General features: G+C 40.8%; 1 protein-coding gene across 1 annotated transcript in view; it reads left to right on the top strand.

Annotated features, from left to right (window-relative positions):
* The window catches only part of si:dkey-22o22.2 (neural-cadherin), a 346,824-nt gene that overhangs the window by 132,253 nt on the left and 199,381 nt on the right, over positions 1 to 15,190 (top strand). Inside the window, exon 2 of the mRNA XM_034173921.1 lies at positions 10,664 to 10,852. Coding sequence (XP_034029812.1) covers positions 10,664 to 10,852 — 189 coding nt within the window. The remainder of the gene's footprint in view (positions 1 to 10,663; positions 10,853 to 15,190) is intronic.

Here is a 15,190-nt window from a genome sequence, read left to right as displayed (position 1 = left end):
AAATGGCTATCTTTAACATTGAACGAATTTTCAAAAATTCATAACTCTGTCAAAAAAGATTTAATTTCTTTCATATTTGGCAGATTTATGTAGAATGTAATCTGGATCTGATCCAGATTACGGATTTTGTGGCCATTTAAATTTAACATTGAAAACCCCATTTTATCAGGCGTGGCACAAACTGTATGGACACAACTGCAAACTCACATGACTGATAGAATTCAAAAAGGAGTTTAATGGGTACAACAGGTAGGTGGTCAGTACACGTGTGGTCCAGCAGCATGACAGAGGTAGCAGATGAGACTCTGAGGCGTAGTCGAAAAACAGGCACAGGTCAAAATACACAGTGTTAGGGCTATCATAGACAAGACTAACTCGAGGTCAAAAACAGGCAAGGTCAAAATACCGATAAGCAGGACAAAACTAGACACAGGACGGAGGCTGGAAAGTGACACGAAATCAACAATCTGGCAGGGAGTAGTGAGACTGTGAGGGTATTAATAGGGAGGAGACTAATCAAGGTGATGTGAAGCAGGTGCATGAAAGGTTCTGGAAAGGGGTGTGGTTTTGTGAAACAAAGAAGAGGGAAGAAAGGCAAGAGAGTGCGAGAGGGCAAAACAAAGTGGTGCAAAGCAAGAGAAATAAATGACAGAAAAACTGTGAAAAATGTGAAGTGCTCAAGACAAACAAACAATTAAGAGGGCAAAACTAAGAAATACTGAGACTAATCTAGATAGTGGGAAAAACAAGAAACCTAATATTAAACCAAACCAGGACAGAACTGATACTGACTGAGACCTAAAGGTGAATACAATACATGATGATGACGAAACAAACTACTGAGAAACAGAGAATAAACAAACCCAGTGACTACAGAATAATGCAATTAATAAAACAAGATAACTGATAAACAGAAAATGCAATAAATAACAAATGGAACATAATCAGATAAGAAAGACTTGAAGATAAAGGATAACCAAAACCTGTTACTAAAGTATAATATGATAAATGTGATAAACAGAATTAAACTGAAACGAAAGCAACATAAGGGACCAAAAGTCAAAGCAAACAATAAATAATACAGCAAAACAATATACATGGCAGGCAAATGATACACCAAAAATAAATGAAACAAGACAAAACATAACTGAAGCATGACCATGATTACATGACAAGACATGACTAAAATCATAGAAGGCTCACAGCACAGAGGTGGAAAAAGGTCCAGAACCATAACAACTGGCCCAAAAGGGCAGGATCATGACACATTTAATGTATATTTTACATCATATCTTAATCAGACGTGCCCTAATCACTCTCATATTTGAAAGTGAGGCGCAGACTGGCACTCACTATCACCTGACAAAGATTGAGCTGTATCTGATCTGGATGAGGGATTTTGTGGACATTTGAATTTAACATTGAAAAGCCATTTTGCATTGTATCTCAATCAAAAGAGCCTCAGTCACAAAATATCTTTGATTCAAGTGCATGAACTAAATACATCCTCCTGACATTTGATCACATCTAATTTAGTTCATGAAAAGTCACTTCTAACAGGACTCTGACCTTGAAAAGTTTTACCAAGGAAATGGAAACTAGTGTTGGTGGAGGTTTGCGCTCTATGAGTGCGGTGCTCAAGTTGTTTCATGTTTTTGTATGATAAAAGAAAGAAAACCCTCTTCCCTCAGCATTTAGCACCCAGCCTTGTTTCCTAACAGTTTATGTATGTGCTCAAAAAAATTTCATTGAGATACATTCAGAACTTTGTGAGTTCATTGTTGTCGATCCAAATCCAGAATATGTTCCAAATCAACAAACATTAGAGAAATAATTTTCTAGGTTATTTTTTATTTGCTCACAAAATTTTATCCAATTGAATGTTCTTAAAACCTCTTCTGGATCCTGGATCCAAAATATGTTACAGATCAAATTCAAAATAAAAATCCTTCTTTTTCCAGGTCAGAATTCCATAAAAATCCACTCACTCAATCACTCAATACAATCACTTTTTGAGATTTCCTGCTAACAGACCAGCGTTGGCACCGTGGCAGAGGAAACCACGGCTGATCAATAACTAAATATTTCTGACACATCAAGCATCTGAAAGGAGTCACGTCATCATCATATATGACATTTGTAAAATATATTCGTTTTTCATCTTTGATTCATATTTTGATTTCAAAGTCAAAAGTAGAAAATTAATATTTTTAATCTCTCAGGCGCGTTGCTTGCTGATGTTTTTACTTTTCTTTTTGTTCACCCTGTCCTCCCTCTGTATCTCCTCCTCTCCTTCACCTCCACTCTACACGTCTCCCTTCTCAGCATCATCTTCTTAGTTTTCCCTTTTTGTCTCTCCTCCCTTTCCTCCTTTCCTTCCTTCCTCATAGCTCCATCTCCACACTCTCCTCCTCTCTCCTACTTCTACCTGACTGCTTCTCCTCCTCCATCTCTCCTCTTTTTATGTCTGTCAACAGACAGTAGGAGACGACATAAAAAGACCAAAACAACAGCAGACACTCGTATTTTCACCTCCTCCTCCTCCTCATCCCTCGCTCCTTTTTTTGTTTGTTTGTTTGTCTGTCTCTCTGAGGTTTTTCTCTTGTTTTGGTCTCTTGTCTCCTTCTTGCCACGAGCCACAACAACAGCCAAAGCTCCTTCAAACCGAACAAATCCCTCCTCAGAAGACGATGACATGAGGAGCGTCGACGAGGAGGGCAGACATGAGAGAGCGTGCACACACACACACACGCACACACACACACACACACACACACACACACACACACACACACACACACATACACTCTCATGTGTATTTCTGACACTCTCATCTTCTGAGAGTGCTGCTGCTTTATTTTGGAGGAGCTTTGTGCTCCTCTCTTGCTCCTCTTCATGCTTGTCTTCTTGAACAACGTGGCTGAGATCAAAGACGAGCAGACATGAGGATGCTGTGCAGAAATGAGCAGCAGACGCTCACACGGGGAGCAGACGGACCAGTGGTACTCCTGTTCCAGCCTGCTTCCATTTCTATCCAGTTCAATCTGAAGATCCAGAGACACCCGAGAAGATCTTATGTTGTCACGAGGTCAAAGGTCAGAGGTGTTTCGTGATGCTGAGATCTTTGCAGGAGAATGAAGGTCCAAGTCTTTAGGGTCCAGGGGCCTCATGTACAAAGTGTGAATATGCACAAAAACCTGGGGTACGTCCATCTCCATGGCAACGTTCAGATGTATCAAAAGTGAAATGATCATGGAAATGTGCGGTGCATCACGTAAAAATCCTGGCTGGCGTACAGATGTTTCTAAATGGTAAATGGACTGCATTTATATAGTGCTTTTCCATCTGCATCAGATGCTCAAAGCGCTTTACAGTTATGCCTCACATTCACCCCGATGTCAGGGTGCTGCCATACAAGGCGCTCACTACACACCGGGAGCAATAGGGGATTAAAGGCCTTGCCCAAGGGCCCTTAGTGAGTTTCCAGTCAGGTGGGGATTTGAACCCATGATCTTCTGGACTCAAGCCCAACACCTTAACCACTAGACCATCACCTCCCGCCTTTCTACAGCTATTGTTCCACTGCCAACACGTAGAGGTGATGCTGGGAACCGTTAAGAGTGTCAGGAGTGTGCCAGTCAACCTTGAGCCGAGCTGTGCCAGCTCTGTGGAATGCAGTCATCCGAATGCCGTCCAGGTACATCACATTACAACATTAAAGCACAATTTGCAGCGAGAGCCAGTTTCACTAATGTAATCTGAGCTACTGACTGCACACATGTTCACATCATATGTACTCATAGGCTGGCACTGTGCACAATGACTGGCTGCTTGTGTGTAAAATTAATTTGTATAGTTGTTTTGAACGAAAACCAGCGTGACTACATTTGGGCATGCGCACATTCAAATATGTTTTCTGTTATTATTGTTAATGTCTTTTTTATTTTTGCTTGATGGTGAGAGCTGCAGAGCTTCTTAACAGCCCCTCGATTGGCTTCCTGTGTTCAGTGTTTGTCAATAAGTGTGTGTGTGTAAGTTGTGAATGCCACACTTTCAGCTGTGGTGCTACTCACCTTTTTCACTTCAATGTGTGTGCGCTGGTCTGAGCCGACAGTGTTTACGGCCAAACACACACGCTCCATCACTCCCACAAACATTTTTCCAATTTCCTGATTAATCCTTTTAATGGTGTACCAAATAAACTATCCCTGTGTGTCTCCACCTAATTTCCAGTCATCTGTCGTATCTCTTTCTGTGTTCATGTTGTCTCATGCATATTTAAATGGGGGTGTGGCTAGGGAGGACTTTGGTGCAGTGGTGGGCACAGATAACCAAAAAATTAACTTCGATAACAGATAATCAGATAACTGAAAAGTTATCTTCGATAAAGATAAAATAAACCACTCAAAAATTTATCGGAAGTTACAGATATCTCTGCCACGTTTACAACTACTAGTAAAATAAATTTAATAGCTTCTAATATTATTAAAAAATAACAACAGACCCAAACAATAAAACCATACTTTTTTCTTTCAACAGTCTGCCCTTGCTGGAACCACTACAGCGCTCCGAGCACGGACAGAGGTACCCCGAGACCTAAACAATGAGACCACACTTTTTTCAACATTCGGCCCCTGCTGGAAACTCTTGTTTATTACAGCCCTCCCAGCACAGAAGCATTCTGAAAGCAACCATAAAGCCAGCCCTGTATCAATTATAAAGTTCCGATCATGCGGAGGTCTTGAAAAATAAAGTCATATTGAGTTATGGTGTTTATTTATAAATAACATTAATACCGATAGAATAACTCCATTAATGTCAATTCTGTCATTTGTACAAAGTTAAAATATAACATATATCTTTTAATGTTGAATAATGCACTAATTCTGGGGTTTTGTAACAAAGAGACAGATCGCAAAGGATTCTGGGTAAAGGTGCCTGCTAAACACTGATTGGTTCAGTCATTCATTATGTAAACCAACATGTTAATGTGACATCTGTTGTGTGTTGGTGTTTAAATGTGCTTTTGTAAAATATTCCATTTTTTATTTGTAAAAACAGGCATTTTTACGGAGCTTTGGAAGTGTCATCGCAATTTTTTTTTTTTTGCATTCTTTTTTTTTTTTCATTTTTTTGCATTCTCTCTTTACAACATTCATTTGATGTTGTAAAACATACTTTACACTGTGCGAGATGATTTTTCATGCAGGAATTTTTTGGACCAAGTTTCAGGTTAATCGTGCGTCCTGCATCGTGTAGTGTTCATGGAGTATCAATGCGGTTAACATCTGACGACCACCTCCTGATCGCTGATCGTACGGTCGAATGAGAATCAAACCTGTTTGATATATTATTGTGGTCAGCCGTCGTGAGGTTATCCTGCTGCTGAAAGCTACAAGCAGCATCCAACCGTTCGCACTGTACCTGTACACACTGCAGAGCTGTCTTGTAATAATGTTATTATTATTATTATTATTATTATTATTATGCAGTTGTTTTGTTTTTAAACTTCATTTGTAAAAAAAAAAAAAAAAGCCATTTGTAAAGCAAAAATTTGATTTGACAATCATCTTTCTTTCTTTCTTTCTTTAATATTTATTTCATTCATTTAAAAGAAAAAAACAGAAAAAACAGAAATAAATAATCCCTGTCTGTTCACATTTAAAATGCGTGGAATTTAACAAACGCAATTAAAAAATCAACGCCTATAAAAGCAGAGAATATATACAAGAGAGTTTTAGGCACTAGAGTTTAATGCTGTTGTCCTTGGAGCCTGAACAGAGTGTCTGAAATGCATTTCTAACCCTAACCCTAACCCTGTCGTGACGTACTGAGATTACATCATCCTACCCATGATGCACTGCGGGGCAGAGCATGTGCTCACAAAACCTTAAAAATTAACACATTACTTTAAAACTAAAACATATATCTGATATTTTTACTTTATACAACATCAGACATGACAGTAATTTTAAATAACTTGTCCAAAATTAGTTAGATTAAAATTTGAACCATAAATTAAAGATGTATGCCTCTGGATGACTTGGGTCATATTGCCAGCGTATCAGTATGGTATTGAAGGAAGTTTTTTTTTTTGTTTTTTGTTTTTTTGCGCTTGCTGTCTCTCTTCTTTTTGGGGCTGTTTTTCCTTTGTCTGCAGAGGATTGAGATGTTTTTTATACAAGCACTTCTCTTCTGTTTGCAAAGGTTATAACTGTTTGTCTGGTACAAAACTTTTAACAGATGTATGCTGAACTAACAATTAAAAAAAACTAAAAATGCTTCTCGCTGTTCGGCTTTGTTTTTGTTTATCTGTTTAAAAGTTATCAGACAAAAATTCACTGGAAGATAATTAGTCTGATGATGGTCTTTAAAGTTATCTTAAAAGATAATCTGATAATGAAAACGTTAGCTTTGATAATTATCTGTTATCGGATTATTAATCAATCAATCAATCAATCAATTTTTTTATATAGCGCCAAATCACAACAAACAGTTGCCCCAAGGCGCTTTATATTGTAAGGCAAGGCCATACAATAATTATGTAAAACCCCAACGGTCAAAACGACCCCCTGTGAGCAAGCACTTGGCTACAGTGGGAAGGAAAAACTCCCTTTTAACAGGAAGAAACCTCCAGCAGAACCAGGCTCAGGGAGGGGCAGTCTTCTGCTGGGACTGGTTGGGGCTGAGGGAGAGAACCAGGAAAAAGACATGCTGTGGAGGGGAGCAGAGATCGATCACTAATGATTAAATGCAGAGTGGTGCATACAGAGCAAAAAGAGAAAGAAACAGTGCATCATGGGAACCCCCCCAGCAGTCTACGTCTATAGCAGCATAACTAAGGGATGGTTCAGGGTCACCTGATCCAGCCCTAACTATAAGCTTTAGCAAAAAGGAAAGTTTTAAGCCTAATCTTAAAAGTAGAGAGGGTGTCTGTCTCCCTGATCTGAATTGAGAGCTGGTTCCACAGGAGAGGAGCCTGAAAGCTGAAGGCTCTGCCTCCCATTCTACTCTTACAAACCCTAGGAACTACAAGTAAGCCTGCAGTCTGAGAGCGAAGCGCTCTATTGGGGTGATATGGTACTACGAGGTCCCTAAGATAAGATGGGACCTGATTATTCAAAACCTTATAAGTAAGAAGAAGAATTTTAAATTCTATTCTAGAATTAACAGGAAGCCAATGAAGAGAGGCCAATATGGGTGAGATATGCTCTCTCCTTCTAGTCCCTGTCAGTACTCTAGCTGCAGCATTTTGAATTAACTGAAGGCTTTTTAGGGAACTTTTAGGACAACCTGATAATAATGAATTACAATAGTCCAGCCTAGAGGAAATAAATGCATGAATTAGTTTTTCAGCATCACTCTGAGACAAGACCTTTCTGATTTTAGAGATATTGCGTAAATGCAAAAAAGCAGTCCTACATATTTGTTTAATATGCGCTTTGAATGACATATCCTGATCAAAAATGACTCCAAGATTTCTCACAGTATTACTAGAGGTCAGGGTAATGCCATCCAGAGTAAGGATCTGGTTAGACACCATGTTTCTAAGATTTGTGGGGCCAAGTACAATAACTTCAGTTTTATCTGAGTTTAAAAGCAGGAAATTAGAGGTCATCCATGTCTTTATGTCTGTAAGACAATCCTGCAGTTTAGCTAATTGGTGTGTGTCCTCTGGCTTCATGGATAGATAAAGCTGGGTATCATCTGCGTAACAATGAAAATTTAAGCAATACCGTCTAATAATACTGCCTAAGGGAAGCATGTATAAAGTGAATAAAATTGGTCCTAGCACAGAACCTTGTGGAACTCCATAATTAACTAACGGAACTATCGGAACTGTGCCCACCACTGCTTTGGTGCATGTGCACATGCACTCAATTCTATGCACACTTTGATACATCTGAACATTTTTGTGCTTACACCAGTTTCTGGGTTTCGCCATACGCCATGTAGGAAATCCACTCAAGTCTTTGTACCTGAGGCTCCTGATGTTTCATGTCTTACTGTCTGGTTGTGAGACTTGGACTCAAACCAGTGGCCTAAGGTGAGGACTGGATGTCTTTGGTACCAGATGTCTGTGGAGGATCCTTGGATTGGCTTTGTGTCAGACAAGCGGTTACTTAGTGAGACTCAGATGAGGAGGATTACTGACACTGTGAGGGAACATCAGCTACCACATTTAGTCCATGTGGTGTGTTTCTCTGGACAGGATCCACACACATCCAGGTGATGCAGTGGTGTGCAACACCAGTTCAGGCTTACAGACCTGACCTGATCTGCTGTCACAAGGTGACCAGGCAAGACAGTTTTTTCCTGACACCAGTGTGTCAAGTTGTGGAGTGAACAGAAAAGCAGGGGCCGAGACGGTGCAGGTCCCCTGATCACCTCAGCAGGTGGTTTTATTGATAAGTTCCTGAGGTCTGAGGGCATTTTTTGGACAGTTCACTCGCCTGGCATAAATGTTTTATTATTGCTGTTAACAGCTCTTCCTGCATCCCACAATCAAGTTTTATGTCTCTTTGTTTCAGGACAACCTGTTCTTTCATAATATATATGCTTTTGTTGTGTTTTATAAGTGTAATAAAGATTTACAATAAGAAATAACAAAGGAAAAAGTAAAGCGGAAAATAATTTTCCACACACATTTATTCAAAACACACAGCAAGCTATAATAAACAACTGTTTTGACACTTTAAAAAGGCAATTTGAGGTCTTGTGTGAAAGACTGTACAACAAAAAAGTTCAAATAATAAACACAAATGAACATTTTGAACAATATATACAAAATGGTCTATGCGTTTTGTTTGTCTTCAACTCAAAGCAATTTCTGTCTGCTATTACACAAAGGTCATATGACAAATTTCTATTTCTACTGTGTTTTGGAGTCTTCTGTCCGACTCTGCAAGCAACTTTCATTTCACACTTTGGCTCCTACAGTATGAGGAGTGGCCCCTCTCCCTCACCTCATTGATATGGTAAACAGTGCTTTATGCCACAGGGAGAGAGCCACAGAGTAATCCAGTAACATTCAAATGCAAACTAGTGGAGCAATCCTGATAGTTACACACTCTTTGTTTGAGCATGTGAGATTGTCATTCCGAGGCTCTCCGTCTGCTCCATCTGCTTTCACTTTTGCTGTGCGTAATGGTGCAGGGCGCATTGGAGTAGTTAGGGGGCTATTCAAACCAGCCAACTAGTAAGATATCACTCCTGAAAACGATCTTTGGTTTATCACGTGAGGTAAATCTGCCCTACGATTGGATTTTGGAAAACCATGTGACGGTGAACCAGTTCCGATTGGACACATTCCGCACGTCATCACACAGCTTCTATGAGGAGTACAAAGATGGCCGATGGTGGATTGAAAGTCCGGGGTGTTAACTTTTCAGCAAAAAAGTAAGTTTCTATCTCATATCATTAAAAAGTTATTTATAATTTAGTAAAGCTTAGTCCCAGCCATCGTATACGATGGCGTCAGCCCCAGAGGGTTAAAGTCACTCAGTCATAAGGTGGGGCCATTCATGAAAAGATTTCATCACTCGTTTGGCACCAAGTGGCCACCAACAACTTTGGAATGTTGAAGCATTTGTCACCTTCTCACTGCTGTTGTGACATCATCATATGTATCCCATAGTGCACCAGGGACAGGCTGGGACACACTCTTATTTCACCATAGCAACAGGTTTCCCATGATGCACCACAAATAGCTGTAACTAAGCCGAAAGTAGGCGAGAGTGACCGCACGCGCGTCACTCTCCAGCCAGCAAGAGTGACGGGCAGGAAGTAGCTGTCATGTCGTGATTTTTTGTGATGTCACCACAAAATCTGGAACAAACCCAGTGAACAGGAATTTATGTGATAACACCAGAAGTTGTGACTTTTGGCGATTTTCCGCCTGTTATCACTTCTCCCTCCAAAAACCTAAAAACCATGTTTTCATTCTCAACCAGACTCCTTCAAACAATTTCTTTATTTCTTTATTTAAAATTAAAACCTTTTTCAACAATGTGACAGTTTGCAGCTTAAAATGCTTCAATCCAGTCTGACAGCAAAACAAAAAACAGTTAACTAAAAAAGGACTGACGTTTGATGTATTTTCATTGTAATTGCTGTAATTTTCCAGTGTATATGTTGTATTGTTTTTACTAGGCAGGTCCTGCAACTTCTACACTGAAAAACACACTTTCATTAGTAATAATAAAATTTATATTGACTATTTATGTAGAACTTTTCAAGAAATTTAATCACTCAATAAAATAAACTACAGTAATAAAAGAATAAATTACAATAACAAAAAATACTCTGCAACAATGTACAAAAATCCCAAATTAAAAAGCTGAAAGGAAAAAAAGGTGCAATTTATAAGCCAGAAAATACAATGTGTTTGTTGACTTTGCTGCCCCCTGGCGGGCGGAACATAAACATTCAGACTGATGAACAGCTTCTTTGTCTGCGCCTCTTCACTCGTGGCCATATGTGGGGTTACGCCCAGGTGTAACCCCACATATGGCCACGAGTGAAGAGGCGCAGACAGGTGTAACTGTAACTGTGCCCAGGTGTAACTGTTCTGCTGCAGTGACTGTAAAGGTCTCTTTATTCCGCCTTATATATTGCAGCGTGTGCTTTGATGTGACGTATTCCTATTGATTCCCTCCTGCAGGTGACGGGCGTTACCTGTGCAGGTTGACCCTGAGCATGCTCAGTCAGGCCGACCTGCAGTGGGCGATGTTTCCCTCACCCTACCTGGGCACTGTGGGTCCTGATGCCGCGCCCGGTTCTGTGGTGTACCGTCTGTTGGTACAAAATCAAGATGGAACATTTGGACATGCCCAGTTTATCTTACTGGATGGTGAGTGTCAGTTTTTTTCCTTTGTTTTACGTGTAATTTTTATTCATAGGTCAACTTTTTCACCTTTTGTTCAACTTTTCTTTCACATGCTTATGATGGTGCTGACAGGAGGGACAGTTGGGAAAGTTCCAGTTTTGGTAAAACTGATGGTTTTTTTGTTTGTTTGTTTTTAAGTATTTTATTTCAAAGCACGGCGGCCAAGCTGTCAGTACGCCTGTTTTCACAGCGGAAGGTTCCCGGTTCAAGGCCATATCTGTCAGTTCTCTGTGTAACACGGAGTTACATTAGAGCCCCTTCACACATAGTGCGAAGTTTGGACGAAGTGCACACTTAGTGCACATGACGCAGGAATCGTGTGCAAACCGTGTACTGTCGTCCCTGCCTCCAACACCTCGTACACCTTTTGCTACAACTATTTGCGCACACATGCACCTTAAAGACAAAGTGTGCGCTGTGCAAACACATCGCACCCTCTCATGGCAGGTGTCGGCCAAATTCCAGGTGACACGCACGAACATCTAACACCGCTCACATGGCACTTAGAAAATGTGTGGCCAGTCGCACTCAACAACAACAACAGACTGCAGACAATCACTTTTGTACTCGCAGAGACATTTGTCTAAGTCCCACATGCGTGTGGCTTTGGTCTGTGCACTGAGATGACAGGAGGTGTGTCCTTCCACTGAAGGAAATCCATGGATCTGGACATCCCAGCTGGACAACACATACTGTGTTTGGACGGACATGGACAAACAACTGCCCACTGTGATGTGCGAATCTGCGCGTATCTGTTTGCTGTTGTCAAGTGGACATAAATAAAAACATATATCACTGTGGCGACATGCTGCAGCGAGTGAGCGTGCGCACATGGACAGGCTGCTCCCAGCTTGAAACGGACCATCAGATCAGAACACGCAGCAGGCGATCTCACTGTCACGTCACCCACATGAGCTCTGTTCCACATGACGTGGTGTCCTGCGGTGCGTCGTCCACAAGACAGGCGCGTGCGGCCAGTTGGAGACGCGCCAGCAGATGTGGAGATGAATGAGACAAGCGAACTGCTTCTTATTCATGTCTATTCATGACTGTATGTCAGTGACCATGGGTCATTACCAGAGGAACAGACGGATCATTTTTGTATTGCTCGCTTGATAAATGCTGTGTTTTTATATGGTGTGTGATTTTAACTTTTTTTGTAATACTTCCATGTCCTTCCTGATATGAGGCAGATTCCAGTAGCTTTCAAAGAACAGCTCCGTAGCTCAGGGGTAAAGTCTCTGACTGGTAATCAGAGCTTTTGGCTGGTGCGGGTTAGTGTCCAGTGGGTCATATGTTTTTATATACATATATTCCACATAAGCGGCGCAATGTGCTGCAGTTGGCACTGTGTGTTCCTGCCCGAAAGACACCGGTGCGTGCATGAACTCACCAGGTTCGTGCACGCCTGCCCATTGGTGCAATGTTTCTTGGGGCTCTAATTTCAAACTATTTTGCACTGTTTCGCCGTTTTTATCCAAATGCCATCCACACTTCACACTATGTGTGAAGGGGCCATTAGGAAGAGCATCTGGTGTAAAACTTGTGCCAAATTAACATGCAGATCCACATCATATCCGCTGGGGTGACACTTCTAAATCTAAGGGCCCAGTCACATGGTCACATGACACACGGTCACACGGCACACGACGATGGCTGGACAAAGGATAAAAAGTCAAAAATTGACAAATTGAGAAAAGGTGGACAAATGATCCTGCACTTTTCCCATCACCGAAAAGCCTGTGAATCAAGAGCGTCAAAAGGAACAAAACAAAACTGAAACTAATGAAAGAAAAACGAAGCGAACGTCGACCTTGGAGCTTTAAACTAAAACGAAAAACGAAACATTCACAATAACGTGACCGACAGCAGGGATGAGGCCGAGCTCGTACGGGATTTTGTTTGTGTGCACACGCAGGCTGGCCACAAACGGCTGGAACGTGTGTAAATAGTTAAAGTTTAATGTTCTTAGAGCTGTTGTTTCTGTATGAAAATATTGCTTTTTCTTCCAAAACATGGACGATTCATTAGCGATACAAGGATGTTTCATTCAGCTTGTAGAAGCTTTAGTTATTGATTTGTTCATATATCATCAATCTTTGTTCAATACAGCAGATTTGGAAGGTTGAACAAAGTTGGACAAAAGTTAAACCAAACGATTATGTTCCGACAACTAAGCAAACGATATGAAACCATCAAGAAAGAAAGCAAAATGAAATACGGACGAATTGAGGTTGTTGTCAGGATTTGTTCATAGTTTTCAACAGTTTAAAAATTCTGACGAAGTGCCAGTTACAGGAACAAAGCTGGACGACAGTTAAACGATGCCTCAGAAAGTCAGTGAAAGTCCAGATTTGTTGTTTCGTTTGGGCTTTGTTGTTCTTTGTTAGTGCCGTGTGACCGGGGCTTTGAAAACACTGTTTTTATAACCCGTTAACATGTCTGACGTGATTTACAAGTCATCTTACAGAGATGTTAGCAAGCTAACTAGCGGTACAGTATGTCACTGTGAAAGACGTCAAAATGAAACAAATCCAGCGAATGTTGGTTCCGTTCATCGATCAAGCATGAAGTTAAAACTCACAGTGACCATGTCGGGTTTTGCCGTCCTTTGTAGTCTATCCTTAAACACTGTGCACGTTAACACCAAGCAATCACGAGCTGGCCACGCCCCGGGAATGCCCAACCAGCGACAAACACCAACTCACTGTCACCCCCATTCGTAATAACATACTCCAAGTAACCCTAGTAGAGTTACTTGGAGTATGTTATTAACAACTGTGTCCAGCACAGATTTAAATAAATAAATAAATTCACTCCGTTTGGCTTTTACATGTTTTCATTTTTGATGGCATCCAGTCAAAGCTGAGATTTGACTTCTTTGTCACTGGCTTGCTGTTAATTCTAGAATAGAATTAAAAATTCTTCTTCTTACTTATAAGGTTTTGAATAATCAGGTCCCATCTTATCGTAGGGACCTCATAGTACCATATCACCCCAATAGAGCACTTCGCTCTCAGACTGCAGGCTTACTTGTAGTTCCTAGGGTTTGTAAGAGTAGAATGGGAGGCAGAGCCTTCAGCTTTCAGGCTCCTCTCCCGTGGAACCAGCTCCCAATTCGGATCAGGGAGACAGACACCCTCTCTACTTTTAAGATTAGGCTTAAAACTTTCCTTTTTGCTAAAGATTATAGTTAGGGCTGGATCAGGTGACCCTGAACCATCCCTTAGTTATGCTGCTATAGACTTAGACTGCTGGGGGGTTCCCATGATGCACTGAGTGTTTCTTTCTCTTTTTGCTCTGTATGCACCACTCTGCATTTAATCATTAGTGATTGATCTCTGCTCCCCTCCACAGCATGTCTTTTTCCTGGTTCTCTCCCTCAGCCCCAACCAGTCCCAGCAGAAGACTGCCCCTCCCTGAGCCTGGTTCTGCTGGAGGTTTCTTCCTGTTAAAAGGGAGTTTTTCCTTCCCACTGTCGCCAAGTGCTTGCTCACAGGGGGTCGTTTTGACCGTTGGGGTTTTACATAATTATTGTATGGCCTTGCCTTACAATATAAAGCGCCTTGGGGCAACTGTTTGTTGTGATTTGGCGCTATATAAATAAAATTGATTTGATTTTGATTTGATTTGTGTTGAACTTTACGATGTCGCCGTCACTGCAACAGGCAAAAGTCTTTCCAGTCACAGCCACTGAAGCTTCCCGCTCCTTCCTGGTGGCTTCCTTCACCGCAGTCGTCTCTGTGCACTCACTCAGGTTTTGAGGACGCCTGCTCTTATTTTGTCATCATTCTCTTAAATTTGTCTGATGTAACTGAACTCGAGAGGTTTTTAGAGACTTGGAGTCTATTTGTCCTGAGACTCAGTTTTCTGCTTGAAGTTTTTCCACAATACTGACTCATAAACGTTGGACCGCTGAGCGTGTGTTATTTCGTTCTCCCATCATTTTAAAGTAAATTTAACTTTTGATGTGACACCCAAATAACCAGGCTACTAGTTATTTTCTTCAATAAATATTAATGCAATAATAAATCATATTTATGCACTCAATTATTTAAGTTCTTTTTTTTTATTGCTATGAAAAATATCCACAGTTCATATTAAAAAATAATCCCAATTTGCTTCTTTGTTTGTTTGTTTGTTTCCAATATTTTAGCATATTTTCAGAGCTCACAGGGTTCCACATAAAGTGCCTGGAGCCACAGAAGAACTTTATTTTTATTTCCAGTGGAGCAGATGCTAAAATGTGCCGTGTGTTTGTTCCCATTTGCATCTTTAATCACAGCTGCTGCTGCTCTGAAG

Source organism: Thalassophryne amazonica, chromosome 7, assembly GCF_902500255.1.
Source record: "Thalassophryne amazonica chromosome 7, fThaAma1.1, whole genome shotgun sequence".
Taxonomy (NCBI): domain Eukaryota; kingdom Metazoa; phylum Chordata; class Actinopteri; order Batrachoidiformes; family Batrachoididae; genus Thalassophryne; species Thalassophryne amazonica.
The sequence above is the reverse complement of the archived record's forward strand: the minus strand, read 5'-3'. Positions and strand labels throughout refer to the sequence as shown.